General features: G+C 53.1%; 2 protein-coding genes across 4 annotated transcripts in view; one reads left to right on the top strand and one right to left on the bottom strand.

Annotated features, from left to right (window-relative positions):
- Positions 1–302: 302 nt before the first annotated feature.
- The window catches only part of LOC122908758 (endothelin-converting enzyme 2), a 30633-nt gene continuing 7336 nt past the window's right edge, over positions 303–23599 (bottom strand). The window contains exons 1-19 of one of the 3 annotated variants that reach the window (XM_044251897.1): positions 13960–13994; positions 12820–12906; positions 12338–12473; positions 11905–12120; positions 11342–11466; positions 11092–11238; positions 10856–10921; positions 7211–7399; positions 6371–6513; positions 5872–5986; positions 4257–4367; positions 3261–3359; positions 3079–3156; positions 2474–2577; positions 2172–2282; positions 1979–2046; positions 1627–1817; positions 1417–1512; positions 303–721 (exon numbers count right to left, since the gene is read on the bottom strand). In XM_044251897.1, coding sequence (XP_044107832.1) covers positions 545–721; positions 1417–1512; positions 1627–1817; positions 1979–2046; positions 2172–2282; positions 2474–2577; positions 3079–3156; positions 3261–3359; positions 4257–4367; positions 5872–5986; positions 6371–6513; positions 7211–7399; positions 10856–10921; positions 11092–11238; positions 11342–11466; positions 11905–12120; positions 12338–12473; positions 12820–12906 — 2259 coding nt within the window. In that variant the 5' untranslated portion in view covers positions 13960–13994 and the 3' untranslated portion in view covers positions 303–544. Of the gene's footprint in view, positions 722–1416; positions 1513–1626; positions 1818–1978; positions 2047–2171; positions 2283–2473; positions 2578–3078; positions 3157–3260; positions 3360–4256; positions 4368–5871; positions 5987–6370; positions 6514–7210; positions 7400–10855; positions 10922–11091; positions 11239–11341; positions 11467–11904; positions 12121–12337; positions 12474–12819; positions 12907–13682; positions 13908–13959; positions 13995–23599 lie in introns of those variants that run through there. The other 2 variants (XM_044251896.1, XM_044251899.1) reach the window with 2 other exon arrangements.
- CAMK2N2 (calcium/calmodulin dependent protein kinase II inhibitor 2) lies at positions 21865–23201 on the top strand. Its single transcript, XM_044251900.1, has 2 exons — positions 21865–22191; positions 23066–23201. Exons 1-2 carry the CDS (start codon positions 22023–22025, stop codon positions 23134–23136), a joined length of 240 nt encoding a protein of 79 aa, XP_044107835.1. The 5' UTR covers positions 21865–22022; the 3' UTR covers positions 23137–23201.

Below are 23599 nucleotides of genomic sequence, written 5' to 3'. Positions count from 1 at the left end.
CCACTAAGAGCTGAGCACAGCTAGTCAGCCAGTGAGGGTTGGCAACAGTATTGGGAGAAGCGGCATAAGGAACATGGGTTGGGGGGTAGCCCCTGAGAGTGGAGTTGAAAGGGGCTGGGTCCACTCCCAAGCGGACACTGAGTGGGCCTCAGGGAGAAGTATGGGAGGCACACCACCCAGGCCTTGTGTGGTCCGAGTGCAGCAGGCACAGCAGGCCCCAAGGCCACCAAGTCAAGGACTGCAAGAGGCAGACTCCTTTCTGTGGGAGCTGATGCCCCCTTCTCCCCCAGTCCTCTTCCAGGCGGGGTGACATGGAAGGATGTCACAGTGAATGGTGGGGGCTCTGCTGGAGGCAGGGGAACCCCCGAAGCAGAGGCACAATGTGGTGTTTGAGGGAGGAGCAGAACTCATGTCACCTGCGGTGTGGAGGGGCTGGACTCAGCGCAGCTGGCATTCGCCTTCTCTAAACCTGGAGCAAACAGCCTTGCTAGGCAAGCTGCCCCAGGTCCTGGCAACAGTGAGCTATATCTCCCCAGGCCCAGGTCTACCACACCTCACACAGCTGCCCTGGGTTCATGGGGGAGCCAACAGGGCAGCCGAAGTGCCGCAGGAAGTCACGGGAGTTGGAGAGAGTGCCCAGCACACGGAAGCGGGCAGGGCTGTGGGGGTCGGTCACCAGCCCCTCGTGAGAGCTCTCGGGTGTGCGGACTGAGCACCACACCTGCAGGCCAGGACAGACACGGGGACATATGGTGTCTAGTGCAGACGGGGGGGCCACAGACTGGGCTGCGGCAGAGCCATCCTGGGGATGCAAACCACCACTGCCCCAGCCCCTCCGCTCAGGAGGCCTCCAGGACACAGCCGGCATCTCCGCCACATGCCCTTGCTATCAGCCTCGAGGGAGGGACCCTGCCTCCCCAATTCCTTGAGGGCCTTCCAAAGCTGCCCTGGACACTGGGTTGCCAAGGATGCACACATCTGAGGGGAAGAATCACGCCCCCCAGAGGCTGCGTGTGGTAGTGCAAAGTGTCTTGAAGAGCTCCCCTTGAGTCCTTGCTCTGACCCTTAGTTTCGGGGTAGCTGTGGATGAACCACACTCTGTCCCCAAGCTTTAGTTGCCTCCACCAAAGCTACCTTACAGGACTGTGGTGGGGATCAATCCCGTACCCTAACCCCTGCCCCTCAAACAGGGAAGTCCTGGTCTTTGGGATCTGTAAAAGCCTCCCACAGAGTTCTCCTTCTTCGGGACTCCAGGCACGCTTTCAAGCTCTGGGCACCAGACCTTCCCAGGCCACCTTCCACACCCCAACTACAGCCCCATTTCCCAGTCCCTTTCCTGCATGACCCAGACTTCTAATGACATGCCCAGAGGGAGTGGGAGAGGGGCAGGCCCCAGATCTTCCAGGACAGCAATACCTGGGCAAATCCCACAAAGAAGAGCTGGTGATTGGTGAGCCCCACAGCTGGCAAGCGCTGCTCCTCCCCGTGCTTCCTCAGCCACGCTTTGTAAGCCTGCAGTCAGGCACCAGGGTGGCAAGTCCATCAGGGCTCACCCACCACTGCCACCTACTACCCACCCCCCCACACAGGTGGGCCTCAGCCACTGGAGGCCCACCAGCCACTCACATTATAGGCAGCCTTAAGTCCCCCATTGTCAGCGATGTTCTCTCCCAGTGTCTGGCGGCCGTTGAGCCTCTCCCCGTGGACTTGGTACTGGCTGTACTGCTCCTCCATGCAGGCTGTGTGGTTCCGGAAGGCCGCCAGGGACTCATTCTGCCACCAGGGCCGCAGGTTCCCTTCCTTGTCATATTCGCGCCCTGAGGAGAACTAAATCTTGGCACCTCACCATGACTAGGGGCAGGCTTCCACCAGCAGCCAGGCTCCCTGTGGCCAGCTCCCAATATTCCAAGGCCTTGCAAGAACTCCTAGGAATTCTAGGCTGGGGGGTGTGGTTGTGGGCAACTCCAGGGGCCTCTACCTTGGTCATCAAAGGCATGTGTCAGCTCATGGCCCATCACCACACCGATGCCACCAAAGTTTAGGGCCCTGGTGGGTGAGGAATGTTGCATGAGGACATGGTGGGGGAACTTCTGGACCCCACCTCCAGCCCTGGGTCCAACTTCCCCATGGGCCCAGGCCCCAGCACCCAGCCCCTCCTGCCACAGACACACTTGGGGTGGTTACGGGTATAGAAGGGGGCCTGCAGGATGCCGGCAGGGAAGACGATTTCGTTCTTGGTTGGAAGGTAGTAGGCATTCACTGTCTGGGGGGTCATGCTCCACCTGGGAGAGCAAGATGGAGAGGCTGAGGCTACTGACTCTCCTGACACCCCTCCCAGCCCAGCATCCCTGACCTACCTCCTGCAAAGACCTTGTGCTTCTGGTTTGAGATGTCTTGCCACCCCCTTCCCCAGCCCCAGAAAGCTCCCCTATCTCTCCTGCTGCCCCAAGTATCTATAGCCCCCCGTTCTCACTGGTCCCGGCTGGGAGGCTTGCGGAGCTGGTCAGCCATCACCTTAGCAGAGAAATTGTACAAATTCAACATGTTCTGGAAGAAGGAATCTTCAGAGACTTCATACTGTGGGAGTGGCGGGAAGCAGAAAGCAAGCAAGACAACATGTGGGAGAAGAGAATAGTCCCAGTTTGGCTACTAATTAGCAGCTCTCTGAGCCTCAGTTTTCCTCAATGGCAAAATAGGAATGAAATGTTTAGGAAATACAAAGCGCCAATACTTAAAGAGTATTTACATTGCTGGTGCTTTAGTAGTTTACATCTTGCCTCCTAGTCTCACAACAAACCCCATCCCTGTTTTACAAACGGAGACACTCAGACCCAGAGAGGTTATATAACTTGTCCAAGGTTACACAGGTAGGTAGGATTTGGGAACACTGCATTCTGCTGTCCGCTAGCCTGCAGCCTGGCACAGAGCCAGCATGTGAACAGCTTGCACTTGCCTCTGGAAGGACCCAACAGGGACTTCCTTCCCTCTGAGGGCTTGAGCCCCAATTACTGAGCCAAGAATAGAGCCCCCCCCCCACCTCGGAGATGAAGTTCAACACTGGTGAACCCAGGTACTCACCCCATCATAAATATCATCCAGCTCTTTGGGCTCCAGGATGAAGTCCGGGAAACCAATCATATCATATATAGCGTCGGCCTGAAGAGACCAGGTTAAGGGTTTCCCTTCCCCGGCTCCGCCCCCCAAAACTGCATCCTCCATCCCCACCTGAAGATGGCGCCCCAACCCTGGCCACGGCTCACTTTCTCCTTGGCTGCCCGGCGGGTCTTCTCGTCCATCCAAACCAGCTGCCCCAGGGCCTCCTCGAAGGCTGTCCTGATCTCGCTGATCATCCCCTCAGCCTGGGCGGAAGGGGGTGTAAGGTGGCTTCCCACTGCACTGATGCATTCTTCCCCCCTCTCCCCCAATCCACCCCAGTGCCCCATCCCTGTCCTTCCAGGGGAGCGTCCGGGGGTGGGGGGAGGGACTGCAAGTAAGGCTGAGCATCTTGGGAAGATGAGGAGGAAACACCGTTTGTGAAGGTACTGAGATGGTGGGTGGCTTTTCTTCTAATTAATAAAAAAAATTAACTGACAATAAGTTAATTGAATTAATATAATTTAATATATGTGTTGACTTTTATCTGATTATGGAAGGAAGGCTTAATAGCAGAAAATATGGGAAGCTGAGAAGAGGCGAAGAAGGAAACAGACCACTTATAATCCCATCACTCAGAGATGACTCCTTTTAAGATCTTGATTATCTCCTTTGAGAGTCTTTCCCTGCCTGGATATACATATATAACAAGGAATTGTGTTGTGCAACATACACATATCTTGTCAACTACTTTGTTTTTTGACTTGACATTATATCATGAGTTTTAGGTGGCCTCATAATCCACCCTAACCACAACCTTTCTTCCAGTCTCTATGATTAGACGTTCCAGCTGTTTCCATTTCTGCCTATTGTAAACCACACTGCAAGAACCATTCTTGCAGATAATACTTGAAGCACACTCATTATCATCTCCTAATAAATAAATATTATTTTCCTAGCCCTATAGGCAACATAAACTCATTGTAGAACGTTTGGGAAATACAGAGAACTTTAAAGGACAAAAAGAACCCCTCCTAATCTTCCCACCCAAAACAATTACTATTCATTTATTGATGAATTTCCGCTCAGTACCCCACCCCTTCATGTACACACATGAATGAACTAAAACAAGGACTAGTGTTGGAAGAACCTCGAAAACTCACGATTTCCTTGCTTTGCCGGTCAAACGTGGCCTTCACAAAGAGGGAGCCCAAAGCGAAGCCAAGTGCGTCGTCCGTGTTGGAGATGCAGGTCTGCCACCTTGGCGTGCAGGACTGTAAGGGACAAAGAGCCAGGCCTCCCAGAGATGGCTCTGCTCTCCAGTCTGAGGGCCCTTCTCTTCTCTGTCTCCAGGGCCAGACCTCTCACCCCTGAGCAATGGCAACCTGGGCTTGGGGGGTTGCTGCCCTCTCTCTCTCAGACTCCAGGGGAAACAAAGGGCCAAACTGAAAAGTGTGCCAACTCCAGCAGCAAAACCACAGGAAGAGCATGTGTGCTGCCCACTCTGTGCTTAGTACTCTCCCCCTCTTTAGTTTCTAAGAGCCCCACTAGGGGCCGGAAGTTTCTTTGCTCAGCTCCATATCCCAGGCTTATATCCAGTCAGTCCCCCATGCCAGAAACACACAGGTCACCAGCTTTCTCCATCTCCCTATCCCCACATACAATCTATCACCAGTGTCTACTGCCCCAACTTCTTGGTACTCTTTCCAGTCCATCCCTTTGCTACTTCCCTGCCCAAAGATTGCAGTCACCTCCTAACTAGATACTCTGGCTCCAATCTCAATCCCCTGCCCTGTCCCTGTCCCTGCATCTTCCATTTAGCTGCAAGAAACATCATCCAATACCTAGATCTAACTGGGTGATTCTGCTTAAAATCATGCCATGGTTCCCCATTGCTGATAGAATGCCTGACTTTTTTTTTTTTTTTTTGCTTGCAATATATGTCACTTTGTTTTCATTATCTTCAAAGATAAGAGATGGAACACAACGAAACTGTCCCCAAGCCTCAACCAATTAAGTTCTCTCTCTCTCTCTCTCTCTCTCTCTCTCTCTCTCTTAATTTTTAGTTTCAGTTCAATGCCTGACTTTTTCACAGAGCACTCGGGTCCCTTCGTGCACTGCCCCAGGCTCACCTCACCACCCTCAGCCTCTCAGTCAGCCTATTCCCATAACAGAGCACAAGCAAGTCCATGACTTTCTGGCCTCTGGGAACTTGCACATGCTGTTCTTTTACCTAGAATGCCCTTCTCCCTTGCTCCCTTGCTGAACTAATTCTTCGAATGTTGCCTCTTCATAAAGAACTCTCCTGATGCTTCCCCCTCCCCCGGATAGAATGTGCTATCCCTTCCTCTGTTCTATAGCACAAAGGTCTTCCACACGATGCGAGCCTTTATCGCCCGAAAATACAAGGTTTGTTTACATGTCCGTGTCCCCCACTTCACGGGGCACCTCGAAACTGAGAAGCACGTTTATTCTTCTCCTTAACCGTCATCATCAAAGCTGAGTGCCTCTGCGTACAAGGCACAGGAGCTTCACTTACACCGGCTCAGTCCTCAGACAACCCTGCCGCCATTTCTATTTCACACACCGGGAAACAGAGAGACCGGGTAAGCTGCCCGACCGAGGTCCCGTGGGCCAAAACACAGAGGAGTTGGGATGGCAACCCAAGTCATCTTGGTTCCTACACCTGTGTTCCACACTCTACCATGAGGCAATGGTGCCTGAAACACAGGCACCCTAGGCTGGATTGGAAGGTGGGGACAGAGTCAGAAATCCCACCTTCTTCGTGCCATAGAGGGTCTCCAGCAGTTTCTCCTGTGCAGACTCAAAGCGATGGTCCAGGCTTGAGGTTGTCTTCTGTACCAGGTTCCAAATCAGGTAATTGTTCAGGACGCTGGCATCCAGACCAGAAGGTAAGGAAAGGGCAGCTGTGGTACCATTTCCACCCCAAATCTGCTCCACGAATGTGCAGGCAACTGAAGTCCTGAGAGGCATATGGAGGAGCTGTCCCAGAATCCCTCTGTCTCACCCTGGGACCACACACCTGCCTGCAGAAGTTAGCTTGGAGCCAGGTGTGGGAATAAAGAGTGTAAATGGACCCCCCTGAAGCCCCAGTCTAGGGGAACGGCCTGCAGACATTCTCTTTTGTTGTTTGGAAGGTCCAGGGCCATGTCAAAGGTTGCTCTGTGTCTGGCTCTGCCAGTCCCCATGCCCAGTCCCTGCCTGGACCTGTGTGGAGCTCTGAGCCCCACCTCCCACACTTTGGGCTCTTCCCAACCTTGGTTCTGTGTGGTTGATGAGCTCTGACACCTGCTGCAAATAATCCGTCCCATACACCACCACGGGCTCAGAGTCACCCAGCTCCAGTGGTGACAGCAGGAAGGACAGAAACTCCAGCCAGTTCACGGAGGATGCCAGGCCCTACAGCCCAATAAATAAATAAATAAATAAATCTCAAGCCTCCTTGCCTGCCTGGCTGCCAGCAGACCCCTCCCCCAATGATATGCTGGAGGCAGGGAACCTTTCCCATTGCCATGGCAACATCTAGTAGCTGCTTGGTAGCCCCTTCCCGCAATAAACCTTTTTCCAGGCCTGAATGCTCCTTGATCTGGGAGCCCAGTCATTTACTATACAAGAAAAACCAGCCTATATAATGTTCAGTTGGGGCACAGATATTCAAGTATTTTCACAACAGTTGATAAAACCCAACTTCCTTGACACCATCCAGGGTCCCTACATGGGGGACCTTCAGAACCCCTCCACCCCCTTATCTAACCTCTCCATCATCCAACTAAAGGGTTGTTTCCTGGCCCAGTAAGGGCCCTCCAGGAGATACTTCTAAATTTCTTCTGATTGTTTTGTGGACATCTTGTACAAATCGTTACAGATTTTTAACATAATCCCTCTATGCATCCCCAGGCAACATGAAAGGGAACCAAGGGATGGCCTAGTGAGAGGTGACCTAAAATGGAGTAACAGTGTAGCTGGGAAGCTCAGAAAATCAAGCAAATGAGGAAAGGACCGGCTGCCTCAGGAGGACCACAGGAAGGAGAGCTGGGAGGACTGCTCTAGGGGCTGCCCCACCCCCAGCGGTCCGCGTTCCCCGCGCCTGCCGCACCTGCAGTTCCGCGATGCTCATCTTGTGGTAGATCTTCTCCTCATCCCGCCTCTGGTCCTGGGGCACGGTGATGTTGGCCAGCTGGACCTCCAGCTCTAGCACCTGCTGCATCTGCTCCCGCGTGGAGCCTGGGCGCCCACCCAGCAGCATCCCCAGTTCCTCCATGTAGTCCAGGTAGGCAGTCAGGACCTGTCAAGGCCCTGAGTCACCCTTGGAGCCCAGCAACAGGTCCTGCCCAAGGCTGAGGGGGTCTGTTCTGGCCCCCACCTCTCCTTACCATCTCTCCTGCTGACATTTCTCACAGAAGCTTTCTTGGACAATCCCCTTTTGTTTCTGTCATACTGCTTACCACCATCTGCTAGGATCATGCTGATTTATTTGTGTACTTACTTATCATCTATTTCCCCAAGGACAAGGCAAGTTCAGGAGAGCACCGTTGCAAGTCACAGCAGCTTATTCCCTGCCACCCCAGGGCCTAGAACGGGGCCCAGCATGGAACACGTGCCCTGCAAATATTTGTCCGGTGGGTGGACCTGCTTCCCATGCTGCTCTGCCTTTTCGTTTCCTAAAGCCCTTCTATCCTTTCAGCACCTCAGTGACCACATGCCTTCACCTAACAGCTGAGTGGACCCCACCGGGAATTTGGTCCACAGTAGCTTTGAGGGTCTTCCATCTCCCATCCAGCCAGGCCTCAACCTTGCTGCTTTCTCAGCTCCCTTCTAGAATCCAGCAGGGAGAAAGGTGCAGAAAAATACACAGTGACCACAGGGATACACATGTAACAGACTCTGCCAGGGCCCTCCAGGCAATGTATCTTTCTTCCCTCTCCCAGCAACTCCATAGAGTGGATATTAGTCCAATTTTGCAGATGAGGAAAAGAGCTTGAAGAGGTTGCATGACTTAATCCCTTGACAAACTAGCAGATGGCAGAGTCTTAATGTGGCTCAGGCCTGGTGGTTCCAGCCACGGCCCCAGGGCTCCGTGGGCGCAGGGCAAACTCATGCTGCTTTAGTCCCTGCTGGTACTCAAGCTCCAGTGAGGCGGGCTGTTTTCTCTGTCCTCCACAGTGGCCTCAAGCTCTAGTACAGCATCTGGCACATAGTAGGTGCTCAGTAAATATTTGTTGAATGAAGAGATGAGCACCCGGCCAACAGACCCTTAGCACTTCTCAGCACCCGCTCCTTGGGGCCCTCCTCTCAGTGCCACTACTCATTCTGCCTTTTAAGCCCCATCTGGGCTCCCTCACTCGCTGAAGGCCATTTCCTCTTCTACTCATTGAAAACGACCAGATTCCTTAACATCCATTCCCTCTACTTCAAAGTCTGTCTCCCACCTCTCTTCTCCTTGCTGCTGGTGTCAGAGAAAGAGATTTGAGGACCAGTCCCAGTCATCCCAGCTCCTGAGGAGTTGGCCAGCCCAGCCAGTCATCCTGACCCTGCCCTGCCACCACCCCCCTCACTTGTCCCCTTCTTTCCCTGCCCTTAGCTGAAGACTTACACTGAGACTTTCCTGAACCCCGTTTTATTCCTCAGCTTTTATCCTATGTGAATCTTTTATGCTGCAGCTTCCCTCAGATGCTGGCACAGACTTCCTGCCTGAGACAACCAGCAATACACAGGGCTGAACTGAAGCTTTTTCCCACCAATAGCCAGTTGGCCGAACCATGTGGTTCTCTCCAGGATTGTCCAAATTCTCTCCTCTCCTGACTCAGGTGATGCTGAACCACACACCTGTTCCTGCCCCTCCTTTTCCATTTCTTTTGGGATAAATGCTAAATCTGATTCACAGTGTCCATGCATAATATGAATCTACATATCTGTCCAGAAGGACCCACCCCCAAACCCCGGCAACATACACACACCCTGTATTCCCTCTCTGGTCCATCAGCGGGTTATATGACCTCCCACCTTGGAACCTTTGCATAAGCTCTTCCCTTTGCCTGAGCCCTCTCCTTTCACAGCAGCCTGCCCTTATCCCTGGACAAGGCTGGTTGCCTGTGACACTCAGTCTGGAAATGCCAGGCTGGCCCTCTGTGACAGTCCCAGCAACTGCACATGGGATACGTTGAGCCACTTCATGCCTTCTCCCCCACTGAGAGGGCGAAGACCCTGTCTTGTTTACCACTAGCCTGGAGGAGGGTTTGGCTGAGGACAAAGGACTCTCCTGGTATAGTACTCCACAGTGGCCTACCTCACTGGATCTCTTTCTCCCACTGCCTTGAAAATGCAGGAATATGCTTCTTTCCCTTCTGTCCAGCCTCTCATTTCTCCTAAGCCTCTGTTTACATTTTTAAGCAGATGCCCCACAAGCCCTCAGATCCCTCCAGCCTCGTCCTCTTTCTGGAACTTCACCCGGCTTCCACAGCCATCTGCGGACCTCACCAGGTAGACAGTACCGAGGTTGCTCATAATCACACATCTAAAATGAGGGGTTCCCACTCCCTGAGTGCCTACATGAGCTTGCAACCCTCCTTTCCCCAAACAGGCACCATAGGAGGTAAATGCTACAATCCCCATTATACAGATAAGGAAACAGCTTCACCTTGCACCAAGCCACAGGGCTAGGATCAAAATCAAGGTCTGACCCCAGAGTCTGCCCTTTTCCTTTGATGTCACACTGTCTGCTCTTCCCCAGTGTGCTCTGAGCGAATTCTTCCTCCAGGCACCCCTAGTTCTTCCACGACTCCTCCATTCTGCCATCACTCAGGCTTACAGCCTCATCTGTCTTTATCTCTTCCTCCTACTCCTCTCTTTGAACACCCAGTCACCTGCAGTTCAGGATTTGCCCTTGGTTACGTCTTTTGCATCCTCCCCTTCATAATATTCCCTCTGCCACTTCCCACATCTGGGCACTTAGAGACTCAGAGCTTAAAGTACTACTGACTTAGCTCACCTCCAGGCTCCCTCTCTTGCTTCTACTTGTCACACCAAGCACTGCTTACTGGGTTCTCCCTTCCTGCTCTGGGAGGCCTATAAAATAAAACTCAGTGTTTCATGGTACAGGATTCCACAACTAGTTCCTACCCACGTGTTCAGCCTGTCATCTGCTTTGAGCACCACATTTTGCCACAGTGGACCCCTTCTCATGGTCCAAACATGCCTTAGCTTTATCCTTCTTCAAGACTTTGTTTACACTCTTCTCGTTACCCAGCATGCCCTCAGCCACTCTTAGCTATTCTACACAGCCTGGTTCAGATGCAATCTCATCAGGAAACCCCCGACCACCTGGGTCTCTCCTGAGGCCTAGAGACCCCTTTTGAGGCTGTTCTCCGCTATCTGGGTCCATGAACCCATCTCCACTGAAAGGTTTGTGTGGCAGTGGCTCTGCAGGTACATCTCAGAGCTGCCCCGTGAAACCTGGCGCACGGTAGGTGCCTAGAAGAAGGGGAAGGAAGGAAAGAAGGGGAGAGGGAACAGAAAGAAAGGGGGGAGGGAAAGCGAGGAGGGTAAACAGGAAGGCTGGGAGGGAAGGAGGAAGGAAATGAAGGAAGAGTGAAGGGGGAAAGAAGGATGGAAGGGTAGCCGGCTGACTAGACGACAGACAGGACAGGCTCACCTTCCCCGCTATGACCCTGGACAAAGGGAAAAGTAAACAAGCATCAGCCCAGCTCAACAGAAGGGTGGGTGTTCTGAGGATGCTCCTTACTTTCTCATTGGCGGTCCTGTTTAGGTAGTAATCTCGAGAGGGGAGAAAGAGCCCAGATTGGTCCACCTGCAACAGCAAGTCAAGAGAGTGAGCCTCCCCCCAACACACACCTGGACTTTTGTCCAGGGGATGGAGCCACCCCAGCCTGCCTGTGTCACAAGGGCTCAGCAAATGGTCTGTGTCTGGGCTCAGCAATTGGTCTGTGAGTCCCTCCCAACCCATCTCCAGACTGGTACCTGGATAACATTGCTGTTGGAACTCTTGGAGTCAGCACTGACATACACCGTGAAGAAAGGGGTGGCCCTGTAGGTCCCTGCTACTGCCTTCAGCACTTCCATGAAGTTGTCCTGGTCCCAGGGCCCGGTAATGTTCCAACCACCGATCTGAGTAGAGACCACAGTGGAAACTATGGCACAGGGGCCCCCAAAGCTATCTGGGGCCACATCCTCTCCCAAACCCTATCCTGGCCTCCCTCAGGGGTCCTACCTTGTCAATGAGGTCTCGAAGTGGCTGGGCTCCCAGGTCTTCAATGCGCTCCACCTGCAGGCAGGAGAGGTAGAAACGCTGTGTCTTCCGCTCAGCTTCGCTGCTGGAGTTGAACGTGGTGTTTTCTGCAGGGGAGAACACAGGTCCAGTCAGCAACTATGCCAACCGCTGACAGGAGTCCTGGGCCTTTGCTTGGTCCCTCTCCTCGCCTTGTGACGGGGCAGTCCCCTAATGTAGAGCCAGGAAAACTGTCTGAAACAGCAAAGCATGACTTCCTCTCCCCTGCCCATGGAAACCCTCAGAGATCTCCAGGCACTCCCTGGTGCCACCCCACCTCAACTGTGGTCAAAACAGAATTCAGAGGACCTACTCAGAGGTCTGTCCCCACAAATCCATTCCCACCTCTCAGGGTCCCCCCGCTGTCCGCATTCCCCACCCCAGCAGAGTTTGCAGTTGTCCACTTACTCGTTCAGTCCCAGACATGTACTGAGTACCTAAATGCAAAGCCCTGTTCCAGGTATGAGCTTTACTTGGCACAGTGCCTCCCCGACAGCCCCACTCACCCAGCAGGTGCTTCAGGATGGCCTGGTTCTGGTCCCAGAGGCTGTTGAAGGTGTTCCAGCGAGAACGCCCATCAGGCAGAGGATTTCTCTGAATCCAGCCTCCACAGGAAAACTGGTAAAAGTCCTCACACGGACTTACCCCACGGTCCAGGGACTCCAGGATTTTTCCAGCCACTCGAACGCAGGCCTCTGTGAGGCAAGTGCTGTGGGATGGGTCTGTGGCAGGGGACATGGTGGGGGGGGGCAGGAGTAGGTAACTGTCAGTGAGCCTAGGAAAGGCAAATGCTTTGGGAAGGGTCATGACAACCAGAGGGTTGGGAGGAGAGAGAAAAGCTGGGGGAAGACTGGCCTGACCACAATAAACCTTAGTAGCCCTTGAATCCCCAGAGCCCCCCTAGCTAGGAGGGCTGGTGACAGGTGTGGGCCCACCTACCTCTGTGGTACTGGACCCCCAGGGCCACTAAGCAGCCAAGCAGCAGTGCAGCCAGCAGTAGGGAGACAGCTGCTAAGACCAACTCCAACTGGGTGTGGGAACCCAAGAAGTCTCTTGTCCTCTTCCGGAATCCCACCTGGGGAACACAGGGTGACAGTGAGCTAGCAAGCTGCCAGTGGGGATCCAAGATCATAGAAGGCCTCCCAAAGGGCGAAGACACAGGCAGTTTCCAGAGCCATGGAGCAAAGACGTTACAGGGCTTGACTTTGGGCACAGGGGCAATGAGGCAGTCTGAGCTGAGTCTGGAGCCCGCTTTGTGCAAAGTCATGGCATACAATCGCCTCACCATAGTTCTAGCGCAGAGGCCAGAGATGAAGCTGAGGGGGGGCAGGTGACCCTCCAGGGCAGCCCAAAGTTCTGGGTCTGCCAGGCGTCAGGTCAGGGCTGGGGCCTGGTGAGAAAGGGGGAACCCCCTTGCCCACCTCCACAGCGTCCGGGGAGGCCCCGCCCTCTACGGGGGTCTCAGGTGCGTCTTCCTCCCGCAGCGTGGTCCGTTTGTACTCCATCATCTGCCAGACAGTCGGGGGCGCCAACCGAGGTCAGGCAGAGAGGGCCCTTTGCCCACGGCCCTGCCCCCGTGTCCCTGGCCTGGCCTGGCCCCCTCCTGTCCGCAGGGAGGATCCCCTCTCTCCTGCTGGACTCTCCGGCCTGGGGCCCCTCCAACCCGCGCCCCCTCCGGCGCGCAGCCCCTTCTCCGCCAGCCCGAGCCCCTGCCGACTCCTCTTGTACCCTCGGCCTCAACTCCCCCCACTCGCCCCAGTGCTGTCCCCGGAGCCTGAGGCCCACACTCACGTTGCCGCCGCCGCCTAGCTCGCGCAGCGCGACATTCATGGTGGAGTAGGGACCGGCGGCACCTTAGGGCTCCCGGCAGCTGGCCCTCGCCCAGGCCGCGGCCTCGGCCCCCGGCCCGGTCCCGCCACCGCGCGCCATCACGGCTGCTGTCTCAGCCCCTCGCTCCGCCGCAGCCGCCGCCCCCGCCTGCCGAGCCCCCTCCCGCCGCGGCGCCGCGCCCGGGGATGGGGGGTAACGTGGGGGGAGGAGCGCGCCCGCCGCTGCCCGCCACCCGCCCTGCGCCCGGGCGTCACTCCGGTGCCCGAGGCCGCCCTCCGGCGACGCCGGGACCCCGCTCCTCTTCAGAATCAGCCTGACCCCTCCCAGCAACACCCTCTTGCAAGCTACCCATAATTTCCATGCCTTTGCCCCCAGGCCCGCACGCTGGTGATATTTCTTGGCCCCCAGTCCCCACATTGCAGGCCTCCCCATCACCCTTGAACACCTTTAGCACCTTTAGGAAATGATGCTTTCGAAAGGAGCATCTGCCCCCGGCAGTCCACACAGCCCCTCTTCAGCCGGCGCACACACAAAGCAGGACTCGGGGGTTGACCCACATACGGGGTCTCCACACGGCATCTACCCAGAGAGCACACGGACCCAAAGGACGCAGGCAGGCACTCAGCCCAACACAGCGTCCACACGCACAGAGTACACGCCGCACACTCACCCTCTATACCTCTACAAGGCCCCCAGAGCCAACACACAGACTACACACACAGCACACACACCTCACCCACACTCTGACTCCACTCTTCCCTGTTGCTTTGAGACTGCACTTTCACTCCCCACGATAATCGTTGTCATCAGATCATCTCACAAAGGGAGGGTTACAGATGGTGACAAATTGGCAGGGAAAAAAGCAGCTATGCTCAGATATTTAAAGAAAAGACGTGCTAACACTTCTAACTTGAGGAAAGCAAACCATTTTATTTGGGAGGTTTACAAGAAAAAAAAAACCGAGCAATATTTAACTGAAAGGCAATAGTGTGGTATCTATGCATGTGCCATCTGCCTTCCATATTGTCACTCCTTAATCAGTCCTGGTGCTATTGCCGTCTGCTGCACTGAAGAGTGCCTAGTGGGGTGTGTTTTTTGGTTTTTGGTTTTTTGTGGGGGGGGTTGGCCAGTTTTTTTTTTTTTAAGTGCCTCCTCCCTTCTCTCCTCCCTCCCTCTTCCCCCAACAGAGTACATGAATTTGACCTGAGAAGGCTCAGGATGTTGGCAAATCCATAATCCATTTCTCAACACTCACTTCCATCCTCAGCTTGCTGCATGAGGTTCTGACATGGGCTGTTCTTGTGGCTGAGAAAGGATGGATGATGAATTGATCAGGCTGAGAATGTTGGATTGCTTTCTTTGGCACTTACACACACACACACACACACACATACACACACCGCCAATTGCATGTTCTCAAACAGGAGACAGTACAGTATTATAGGTAGGCTGAAAGATTTTGGATTCCGACTCAATGTCTTCACTTGAAAAATTGAAATAAAAGTAGTCCCCATGTCAAAGCACGGTGTCTGGCACATAGAGGGCACTCACTCAATGTGTAAGCTGCTATTTTTGTGTTATTGTTAAAATCCTATGGAAAGAAAGGACAATCGTAAGGCTGTTCTATTTCCTCCAGGTAGCAGGTTCATTAGGTGTTTCCTGAGCAAGAGGCTTTCACATTCAGCCATACTGGGGTCTGTAGCAGCAAGGCCTTGGGATCGCCACTTGGGACAAGTTTTTGGAGTTGTTCGTGTTCACTCTGATGGCAGTGTGGCATCGCAGCTCTCACCTCTTTCCTTTATCACCCGCAAGGCTAGATGAAGGGGACCACGGCGGTGGGGACAGTCTTGGCGGGTGGGAAATCCCACCATGGCATGGCCAGGGTAGTGTAACCAAAGCTACTACATAAGAACTTCCTGGCAACAGGCTCATTAGAAATAGTCCCATGGCTTCCCTGCCATGATGGAAATGACACATAGCCCTTAAGCACATGCCAGCGACTGCTGTAAGGACTTTACATCCTGGTGCTCATCTACCGTCATGGCAATTATGAAGCCATTTTATGGATGAGGAAACTGAGGCATAGAGAGGCTAAGAGTCACATGGCTAGTAAGTAGCAGAGCTGGGATTCCAATCCAGGCAGTCTGGCTGCTTTCTGGAGAGCACTTTGGCAGCAGGAATCAAAAGGAGGATACACTTCCTCCCAACATTAGTTGCTGGTCTTCTATCACATTTTCTCTGCAAGGGTCATGGGGAACATATCAGTTTTCAAAGCCAGACAGACCTGGACGCAAATCTGGGCTCAATTCTTGACCAGCTGTATGATATTTATCAAGTTACTTGAAAGCTCAAACCCTTAATTTTCTTCATCTGTAAAATGGGAATAGTCATCAGTGTCTCAGAGAGTTGCTGTGACAATTGCATGCAGCCACTTAGGAGAGAGCCTGGTACCTAGCTTTACAGTGTTCTCAGTTTCACCGGACTTACCCTAAATGCACATTTCCTTTCCATGTCTCTTTCCTGATTCAAATCATGTATTAGACTCATAACTACTTCTGATTACATGTTAAATATCCTAGCATGAGAGGATTAGAGGTTGCTCTATTCTATAATTCTATTTTCTTTCCCTGTGTTTATCATCTTTGTCTCTTTTCCCCTCTCTCATTCTATTTTTTTTTCTATCTTTTCTGCTCTTCTTTTCCTCTTCCTAAAATGATCTTTCTTTTGGCCCCCCCACCTAAACTGATTGTGAATTGAGAGGACATGGACAATGGTTTATATGCTGAACTTACAAGGACCAAGTAGACATGAAGATAACAAAACACATTAATGTCCAGTGTTGACAAAGATGGGAAATATGAGCATTGTCTATACTGCTGGTGGCTTAAAAATTGATATAACTTTTTTGGCAATATGAATCAAAAGGTATAAGTGTGGGCACCTGAGTGGCTCAGTTAGTTAAGTATTGGCCTTTGGCTCAGGTCATGATCCCAGAATCCAGTATCAAGTCCCACGTCAGGCTTCCTGTACTGCAAGGAGTCTGCTTCTCCCTCTGCCCCTCCCCCAATTTGTTCTCTTAATCTATCCCTCTCTCCCTCAAATAAATAAATAAAATCTTTTTTTTTTTAAAGGTTGTAAGTGTATATACTCTAAATCAGAAAGTCTGATTCTGGGAAATGATTCCAGGAACTAAGCATTATCTATAGGATGTTTGTATTAGTTAGCTTTTGCTGCAGAACAAAACTCCCCAAACTTTGTGGCTTAAAATAACAAACATGTATCATTTCTTATGTACTGCAGGTTGATTGGATGGTTCTTCAGTTCCATGTCAGCTCAGCAAGAATTGGATGGTGTAGCTGAATGGCCTCACTGCCATGTTTGGGCTTCAGTCGGGATGAGGGGGCCCTGGCTCTATGTGGTATCTCCTTCTTCAGTAGCTTAGCCCGGGCTCCTTCATATCATGGTCTCAGGATGCCCAGAAACAAAAAGCAGGCCAACCCCAGTACACAAACAGTTTTCAAGTCTCTGCCTGCCCCACATATGCTAATGTCCCTATTGGGCAAAATAAGTCATATGGTCAAGCCCAGATTCAGGGAGGAAGAAATAGAATTTACTCCTTGATTGGAGGAGCTACAAAATATTGGGACCATTTTTTCCCTACATTTATTCATCACAGCACGGTCTGTAATAACAACAAAAACAAACAGGGGTGCCTAGGTGCCTCAATCGATTTAGAGACTGACTCTTGATTTCAGCTCAGGTCATGATCTCAGTGTTCTGGGATGGAGTTCCACTTCAGGCCCCCACTTCAGGCTCCGCACTCAGCGGGGAGTTTGCTTGAGGATTCTCTCCCTTTGCTCCTCTGCCAGCTCTCTCTCTCAAATAAATAAATAAGTCTTTGAACAAACAAACAAACAAAAAGAGTAGAGGACTGAAAAAATAAAAGAGTAGAGGTCTTGTTGAATAAATCAAACATGCATACAATGGCATAACAATGTAACATTTACAAAGAATGAAAAGGAAGGATTAATACTCTGGGGAAATGTTCTCCATCTAGAATTAAATGGGGGGGGGCGCGCCTGGGTGGCTCAGTGGGTTGAAGCCTCTGCCTTTGGCTCGGGTCATGATCCCATGGTCCTGGAATAAAGCCCCACATCAGGCTTTCTGCTTGGCGGGAAACCTGCTTCCCCCCCACCTCCCTGCCTGCCTCTCTGCCTACTTGTGATCTCTCTCTCTCTCTCTCTCTTTTTCTCTCTGTCAAATAAATAAATAAATAATCTTTTTTTTTTAAAAAAAGAATTAAATGGGGGAGTAAAAGGGTTACAAAATCTCACTTTTGTTAAGCAAAAAATGTATAAAAGCACAGATTTTTAAAAAGAGATTGGAAGGACAGCAAGAAAATGTTAGCATATCTAATGATGAGACTACTCTTCTTTTCTTCCTTGGGCTCTCCTTAGGCTCTCCTACACAGCTGACAATTCTATTGAGTTGCACTTATCTAAGCACTTTACATATGTTAATTTACTTAATCCTCACACTGACCCAATAAGATATAGTATAGCAGTATCTTTTACAGATTAGGAACCTAAGAGATAGGGAAACTTACCAACACACCCAACATCACACATCAGGCAGAAGGCAGATCCTTGATTTGATTCTAAACTCCATGCTCTTAATGAGTACTATTTCTTCTGAGTCAAGTGGTTTGTCTGGGTGGGACCAGAGTGTGATGTTTGGTAAATGGACTATATCCTTGGTTTTGAAACTTTAAAAAATCATCAAAAGGTTTTCATTGCAAAAGCAATATGTTCAGGGCACCTGGGTGGCTCAGTGGGTGATCTCAGGATCCTGAGATGGAGCCCGGCATCAGGCTCTCTGCTCAGTGGGGAGACTGCTTCCCACTCCCACCCCACCACACCTGCCTCTCTGCCTACTTGTGATCTCTCTCTCTCTCTCTGTCAAATAAATAAATAAAATCTTTTTTTAAAAAACCAATATATTCCATAAATATATAGAATAAAAAGATGAAATTTCACCTGCCAGGATCTCAGGACCACCCTTAAAGAAAACCATTATTAGCAGTTTAGTATGTATCCTTCCAGATCTTTCTTTTATATGCATTTACATACCTAAACACACAGTGTGTAGGTGTGTATGCCTAAGTGTGTGTATATATTTTTTTCTCTATATATGAAATCCACTCCACAGTCATTATTTGGTGATACTTTGGCAGGCTTTGGAGATCTTACCCTGTCAATCCACACAGATCTGCCTTATTCCTTTTTTGTGATTTATCAGCCTCTGCTAAATAGAATGAGTCCCAGAAATACCTCCTGGTATGGACTTCCTTCAACAGGGTGAGAGCAAAGAGCTCCTAGAAAGAGTTTAAGGAAAGAGAAATATAGTCACCACAGGTGTCAAAAGATGACTCTAACATATTTGCAACAGGTTACATTTATTTCCTAGGTTTGCTGTAACAAAATACCACAAATGGAGTGTCTTAAAACAACAGAAACTTATTTTCTCACAGTTCCAGAGGTGAAAAGTACAAAATCAAAGTATCGGTAGGACCATTCCCCCTGGGAAGGCTCTAAGGAAGAATCCTTCTTTGCCTCTTCCAGCTTCTCATGGTTCCAAGCAATCCTTGGTGTTCCTTGGCTTGTAGGAACTCCTATCTCTCCTTCCTCATATAGCCTTATTCCCTGTGTGTATGTGTCTTTGTGCATCAGTCCTCTTATAAAAACATCAGTGACTGGATTTAGGACCCACTCCAATACAGTATGACTTCATTTTAATTTAACTAATTATACCTGCGAAGACCCTATTTCCAAATAAGTTTACATTCTGAGGTTTCAGGTGGATGTAAATTGGGGGGGGGTATTCAACCTGATACACAGGCTTAAAGTTTCCAACTGAATAAAAGTGCCACTATTACTCAGGTGTCAAAAAGCTTAGTATTCTGTTTAGAACATATAGATCAAGTCCACTAGGTTTTGAGAGACTTTCAGTTGAGAAATTCAATGTACTGTCACAAAAGTTCAAACAAACTTAATTTCATTTCAGTTGTGAAAATGAATTTTCACCTCATGGACAGGGATGTAGAACTTCAGAATATTAAGTAGAGGATCAAAGTTTAACACACACACAAACACACCCTGCATTTTTACAACATAGCTATAACTTATGTCATTCTGTATCTTCACAAATTTGTACTTAGGTCTTTTGCTTTAATCATGATCTATCACACACATCAGGGACAGGAATAAGATTATTTAAGAACGAGCTAACCAAATGAATTCCAAGTTCAACAGTTATTTTTCCAAACTTTTCACGCTGGGAGTAGACAAGAGAATAATTTCAATTCCCCAGTGCTCTCATCTCATCCTTGGCAAGAACTCTCATGGTCCCTTTAGCACTTTCTGGTGAGGCACAGTTCATTACCTCCTGAGACAATCCACTTCATGTCAGGATGATAATTTCATCTACAAAACTGTCCTTAATGTAGGTTCTGTCACGTCCAGTGCTTCAGACTAGAACACAGAGACTCAGAGAGGTATGCATATTATGCAAACAGGTGAGGAAAACCTGGAGGGATATCTATGAAAGGTTTCATGTAATTTTCTGTATTTTCCTAAAATATTACAAGTATAAGGGAATGAATTTTTTAAATATTTTATTTTTAAGTAATCTCTACACCCAAAGTGGGGCTTGAACCTATAACCCCGAGATCATGAGTGGCACACTCCACTGACTGAGCCAGCCAGGCACCCCAAAATGAATGTAGTTTTAAAAACTATAATTATGGGACCTTCAGTTCAAGGTCCCACAGAAAGTGGCAGAGCCAGGATTAGAACCCATTTCTAGACAACCTCCAGTGGGGGTAGAATTTTCTGAACTCTCTCCTAATGATCCTGAGCTCCAGCATCTCTTGCCCTTCCCGATCTCAGGGCTCCTTTCACTCCAGCTGGGCCTCCAGCTTTGGCCCTTATCCCGGAGAGCAGGATGCAGCGGAGGAGGACTTGATAGGCTTAGGCCTCTAGGTCTAGGGCCTTGAGTGAATCCTGCACAGATGTATTCTCTGGCACTACTCCCGTTGCCAATCCTGATTCCTGAGGGCAGCCACCATGGCATTAGCCTCTGTATCCCTGGGACTAACATTTGATGAGCAGTTGGAAGAAGGAGACCCAACACCAGGCAGCTTTACTAACTGTGTGATTTGAAGGAAAGGAGGTAAAGAGCTTCAGCGATAGTGGAGAACCCCTCAGCCTCGGGTATGTACTGGATGTACGGAGGCTTATTACCCTAATCATCGCTGTCGTCAGCTACGCCAAGCGTGGGACCTCCCCCAACCTTCCAAGGCCAGTGATTGCGCCAGAGCCCCTGCGTGCTAGCAAGCAGGTGACGCTGTTGCTGACGGCCGGCTGGGGGTACGGCAGAGGAGAGAATGCTTTCCCTTCTGTACAGCGGGAACTGTCACGTGATCCCCCGCAACGCTGGTTGGCGTACCCTCTGTCCCTCTTCTTCTGCCTCCGGATACCCACGGGCGCGCGCCGCGTCCTCAGGCGCTCCGGGCTTCCCCGCGTCACCTGCAGCCAGGGCGCCCCCCGCGACGCCGCCATTCATGCCTTCTACAGAGCGCGCGCAACCCGAACCTCCAGGGCCAGGAGAACTGCGGGGCACGGGAGGCGCTTTGAGCTAGAGTTTCGAAGCCAGCAGCAGGGGTGGGGGTCTAACCTGGTGCGCGAGCGTCGGCCCAGTTACCGAGATTCTTCCTAGGAGAGACCGAAATACACAGAGACTCAGGAGATGGTAAAGGTGGCACGTAGGTACGGGGGCCAAGCATGGAGACATACAGAAAGGCAGAGACACTTCTAAGAAACAGAAGTAGACAGAGACTGTGACACAAAGAGATCCGGGGCGCAGAAACAGATACAGACACAGAGAGATAGACTGATACATAGATAGGCAGACACAGACGGGCAGTCAAAGAAACGCTCTAGAGAAACAGTTTAGGACCCAAAGACCAATCCGACACAAACGCGCCAACCGCGGTGACACCACCCACCGGCCCGAGCTATTCCCGCGTCCGCGGGTTTCGCACAGTCCAGCTCACCTAACCGGTGTGGGACACCCCCCCCCCAGCGTGTTTCCGGAGTTCCCCCTTTCGAATGTGTCCAGACTCCTCGCTTCTGGCCCCGCCTCCCAATTCCCAGTCCCCCTTCCTCTCTTCTAGGAGCCTCCTTGCCAGACCCTCCTCCCGCCCCGTGGGTGCCGGGCTCCCTCCCGCAGCCAACTCCCCAGTCCCGCCTCTCCCGGCCAGATTCTGCACTTGTTGGCCGGTACAAATCGTTCAGCCGCCACTCCCGCCTCGTGCAGGACCCTCCCACTAACACTCGCAGCCCTCGGTTGAGTGCTGGGCGCTCTCCGGTCCGCCCCCCCGCCCGCCCCGCCTCTTTCCCTCGGCCGGTGCCCGCCCCACCTCCACCGCGCCCCGCCTGCCGCGCTCTGCGGCAGTCGGGTGCTCATCGTCATTCCGCTCTTGCCGCCGCCGCCACCCCCGCCCCCCGCGCACCGCCCCCGCCCGGTCCCCGTCACCACCTCCGCCGCCGCCGCCGCCGCCTGCCCAGCGGCCCGGGAGGCGGAGGCGCGGGGGAGGAGGCCCCGCTTGGCTCCGCAGCCCCGGATGCTGCATGACTTCATCCTTCCGCCGGCTCCCCTGCTGAGCTAGGGCCGGTCCGGCAGCTAGCCCGCCGCCCGCGCCCCGCCGCAGTCCCGCGCCCACCCCGCGCCCGCCATGTCCGAGATCCTGCCCTACAGTGAGGACAAGATGGGCCGCTTCGCCGCCGACCCCGAGGGCTCCGACCTCTCCTTCAGCTGCCGCCTGCAGGACACCAACTCCTTCTTCGCGGGCAACCAAGCCAAGCGACCCCCCAAGCTGGGCCAGATCGGCCGAGCCAAGAGAGGTATGCGGCCGGGGCCCGGAGTCGCCGCTTGACCCAGAAACCCTTCGCCGGGCGCCCCCCGGCTGCGGTTCCCCGCCAAGCGCCCGGAGCTCTTGCCGCAGACCAGCGCAGCCAGCCGCTCGCCGGCCGGGGTTTCGGGGGGGGGGTGTCCCCGCTGCAGTCTTGTGTCCCTCTCTTCCCCTCTCCCGGGAACGCAGTGCCCCGGATTCGATGCTCGCCACCTCTGGAAGTAGAGCCCTGACACCCGGGCAAGGGGGAGGGGCCGGCCGGGGCATTTGGGGCTGCCTGAAGTGGGAACGTGGGGCGACCGGCTGCTTCTTCAGGATCAAAGGCTAAGTCGGTGGATGCTTCGGAAGAACCTTCGGGTGGGAAGGGACGTCCGACTGGAGAGAGGACGGGGGGCGGGGGAGGTCCGGGGATTCGGTTGTCCTCGTTGTTTGCATGGGGAGGGGGCTCTGTTGGTGCCAGCATCGGAAGAGGGGTTCAAGAGGCGAGAGGGTTCGGAAGAGGGTTGGACTAGGTGAAGATTCTGTTTGAGAGGGGGTCTGTCGAAGAGGGGACTCCCACGAGCAAAAGGGTGATCAGCTCGGATGGAGAGCTCTGGCGGCGGGAGGGTTTGGACTGGGAGATTGAACTGCCGGTTGGAACAGGGGGCGTTCCTCCATTGGGAGGGGAGGAGGGCCTGTGGGAACTGGGCTCCGCGGAGGGTCCAGTCGGCAAGAGAATTCGGATGGGGAGGGCACTGTGGCACGGGCATACGAGGGGCGTCACTGGGCCACGGGAAATAGCTGTTCGGGGCGCGAGGACGCGGGGCCCATTCTCGCCGCCGCCGCCCCCTGAGGCCGCGCGGCTGACGCGCTTTCTCCCTGCGCAGTGGTGATCGAGGATGACCGGATAGACGACGTGCTGAAGGGGATGGGGGAGAAGCCGCCGTCCGGAGTGTAGACGCGCCGGCTCGGGCGGCGGGCTCCGGGCCCAGCCCCGCAGCGGCCAGGAGCGCGGGCCGGCTATGCGGCTGCCGGCGCCCCCCGCCCCGGCCCAGGCGCCCGCCGGCGGGGGCTGCAGGGCCGCGCCGCCTTCGGGTTGGAGTCGCTGCCGCCGCCTCCTGGCACTCCGGAGCTGTCCGCTTCAGCACCACGGCGGCGGCGGCGGCGGCGGCGCGGGCCGGCCCGGAGCCCGCCGCCGCGCTCATGCACTTTAGAACCTCGGGCCGCAGCCCCACCCCGCACACCGGAACGGACACAGAGACCCGCGGCCCTCAGCCCCCGACCCGCCCCCTCCCGCACGGCTCCCCTGCCCCGCCCCTCTCCGGCCGGTCTGGTCCGCAGAGCCGGCTGCCGGCCGGTGTCGAACCGCGCGCGCAGCCAGGGATGTTTGGCTGCGTATTTGCATGAGCTTCCCACCTACC

This window comes from Neovison vison, chromosome 6 (genome assembly GCF_020171115.1).
Source record: "Neovison vison isolate M4711 chromosome 6, ASM_NN_V1, whole genome shotgun sequence".
Taxonomy (NCBI): domain Eukaryota; kingdom Metazoa; phylum Chordata; class Mammalia; order Carnivora; family Mustelidae; genus Neogale; species Neogale vison.
This window is presented reverse-complemented; position numbering and strand designations above follow the sequence as displayed.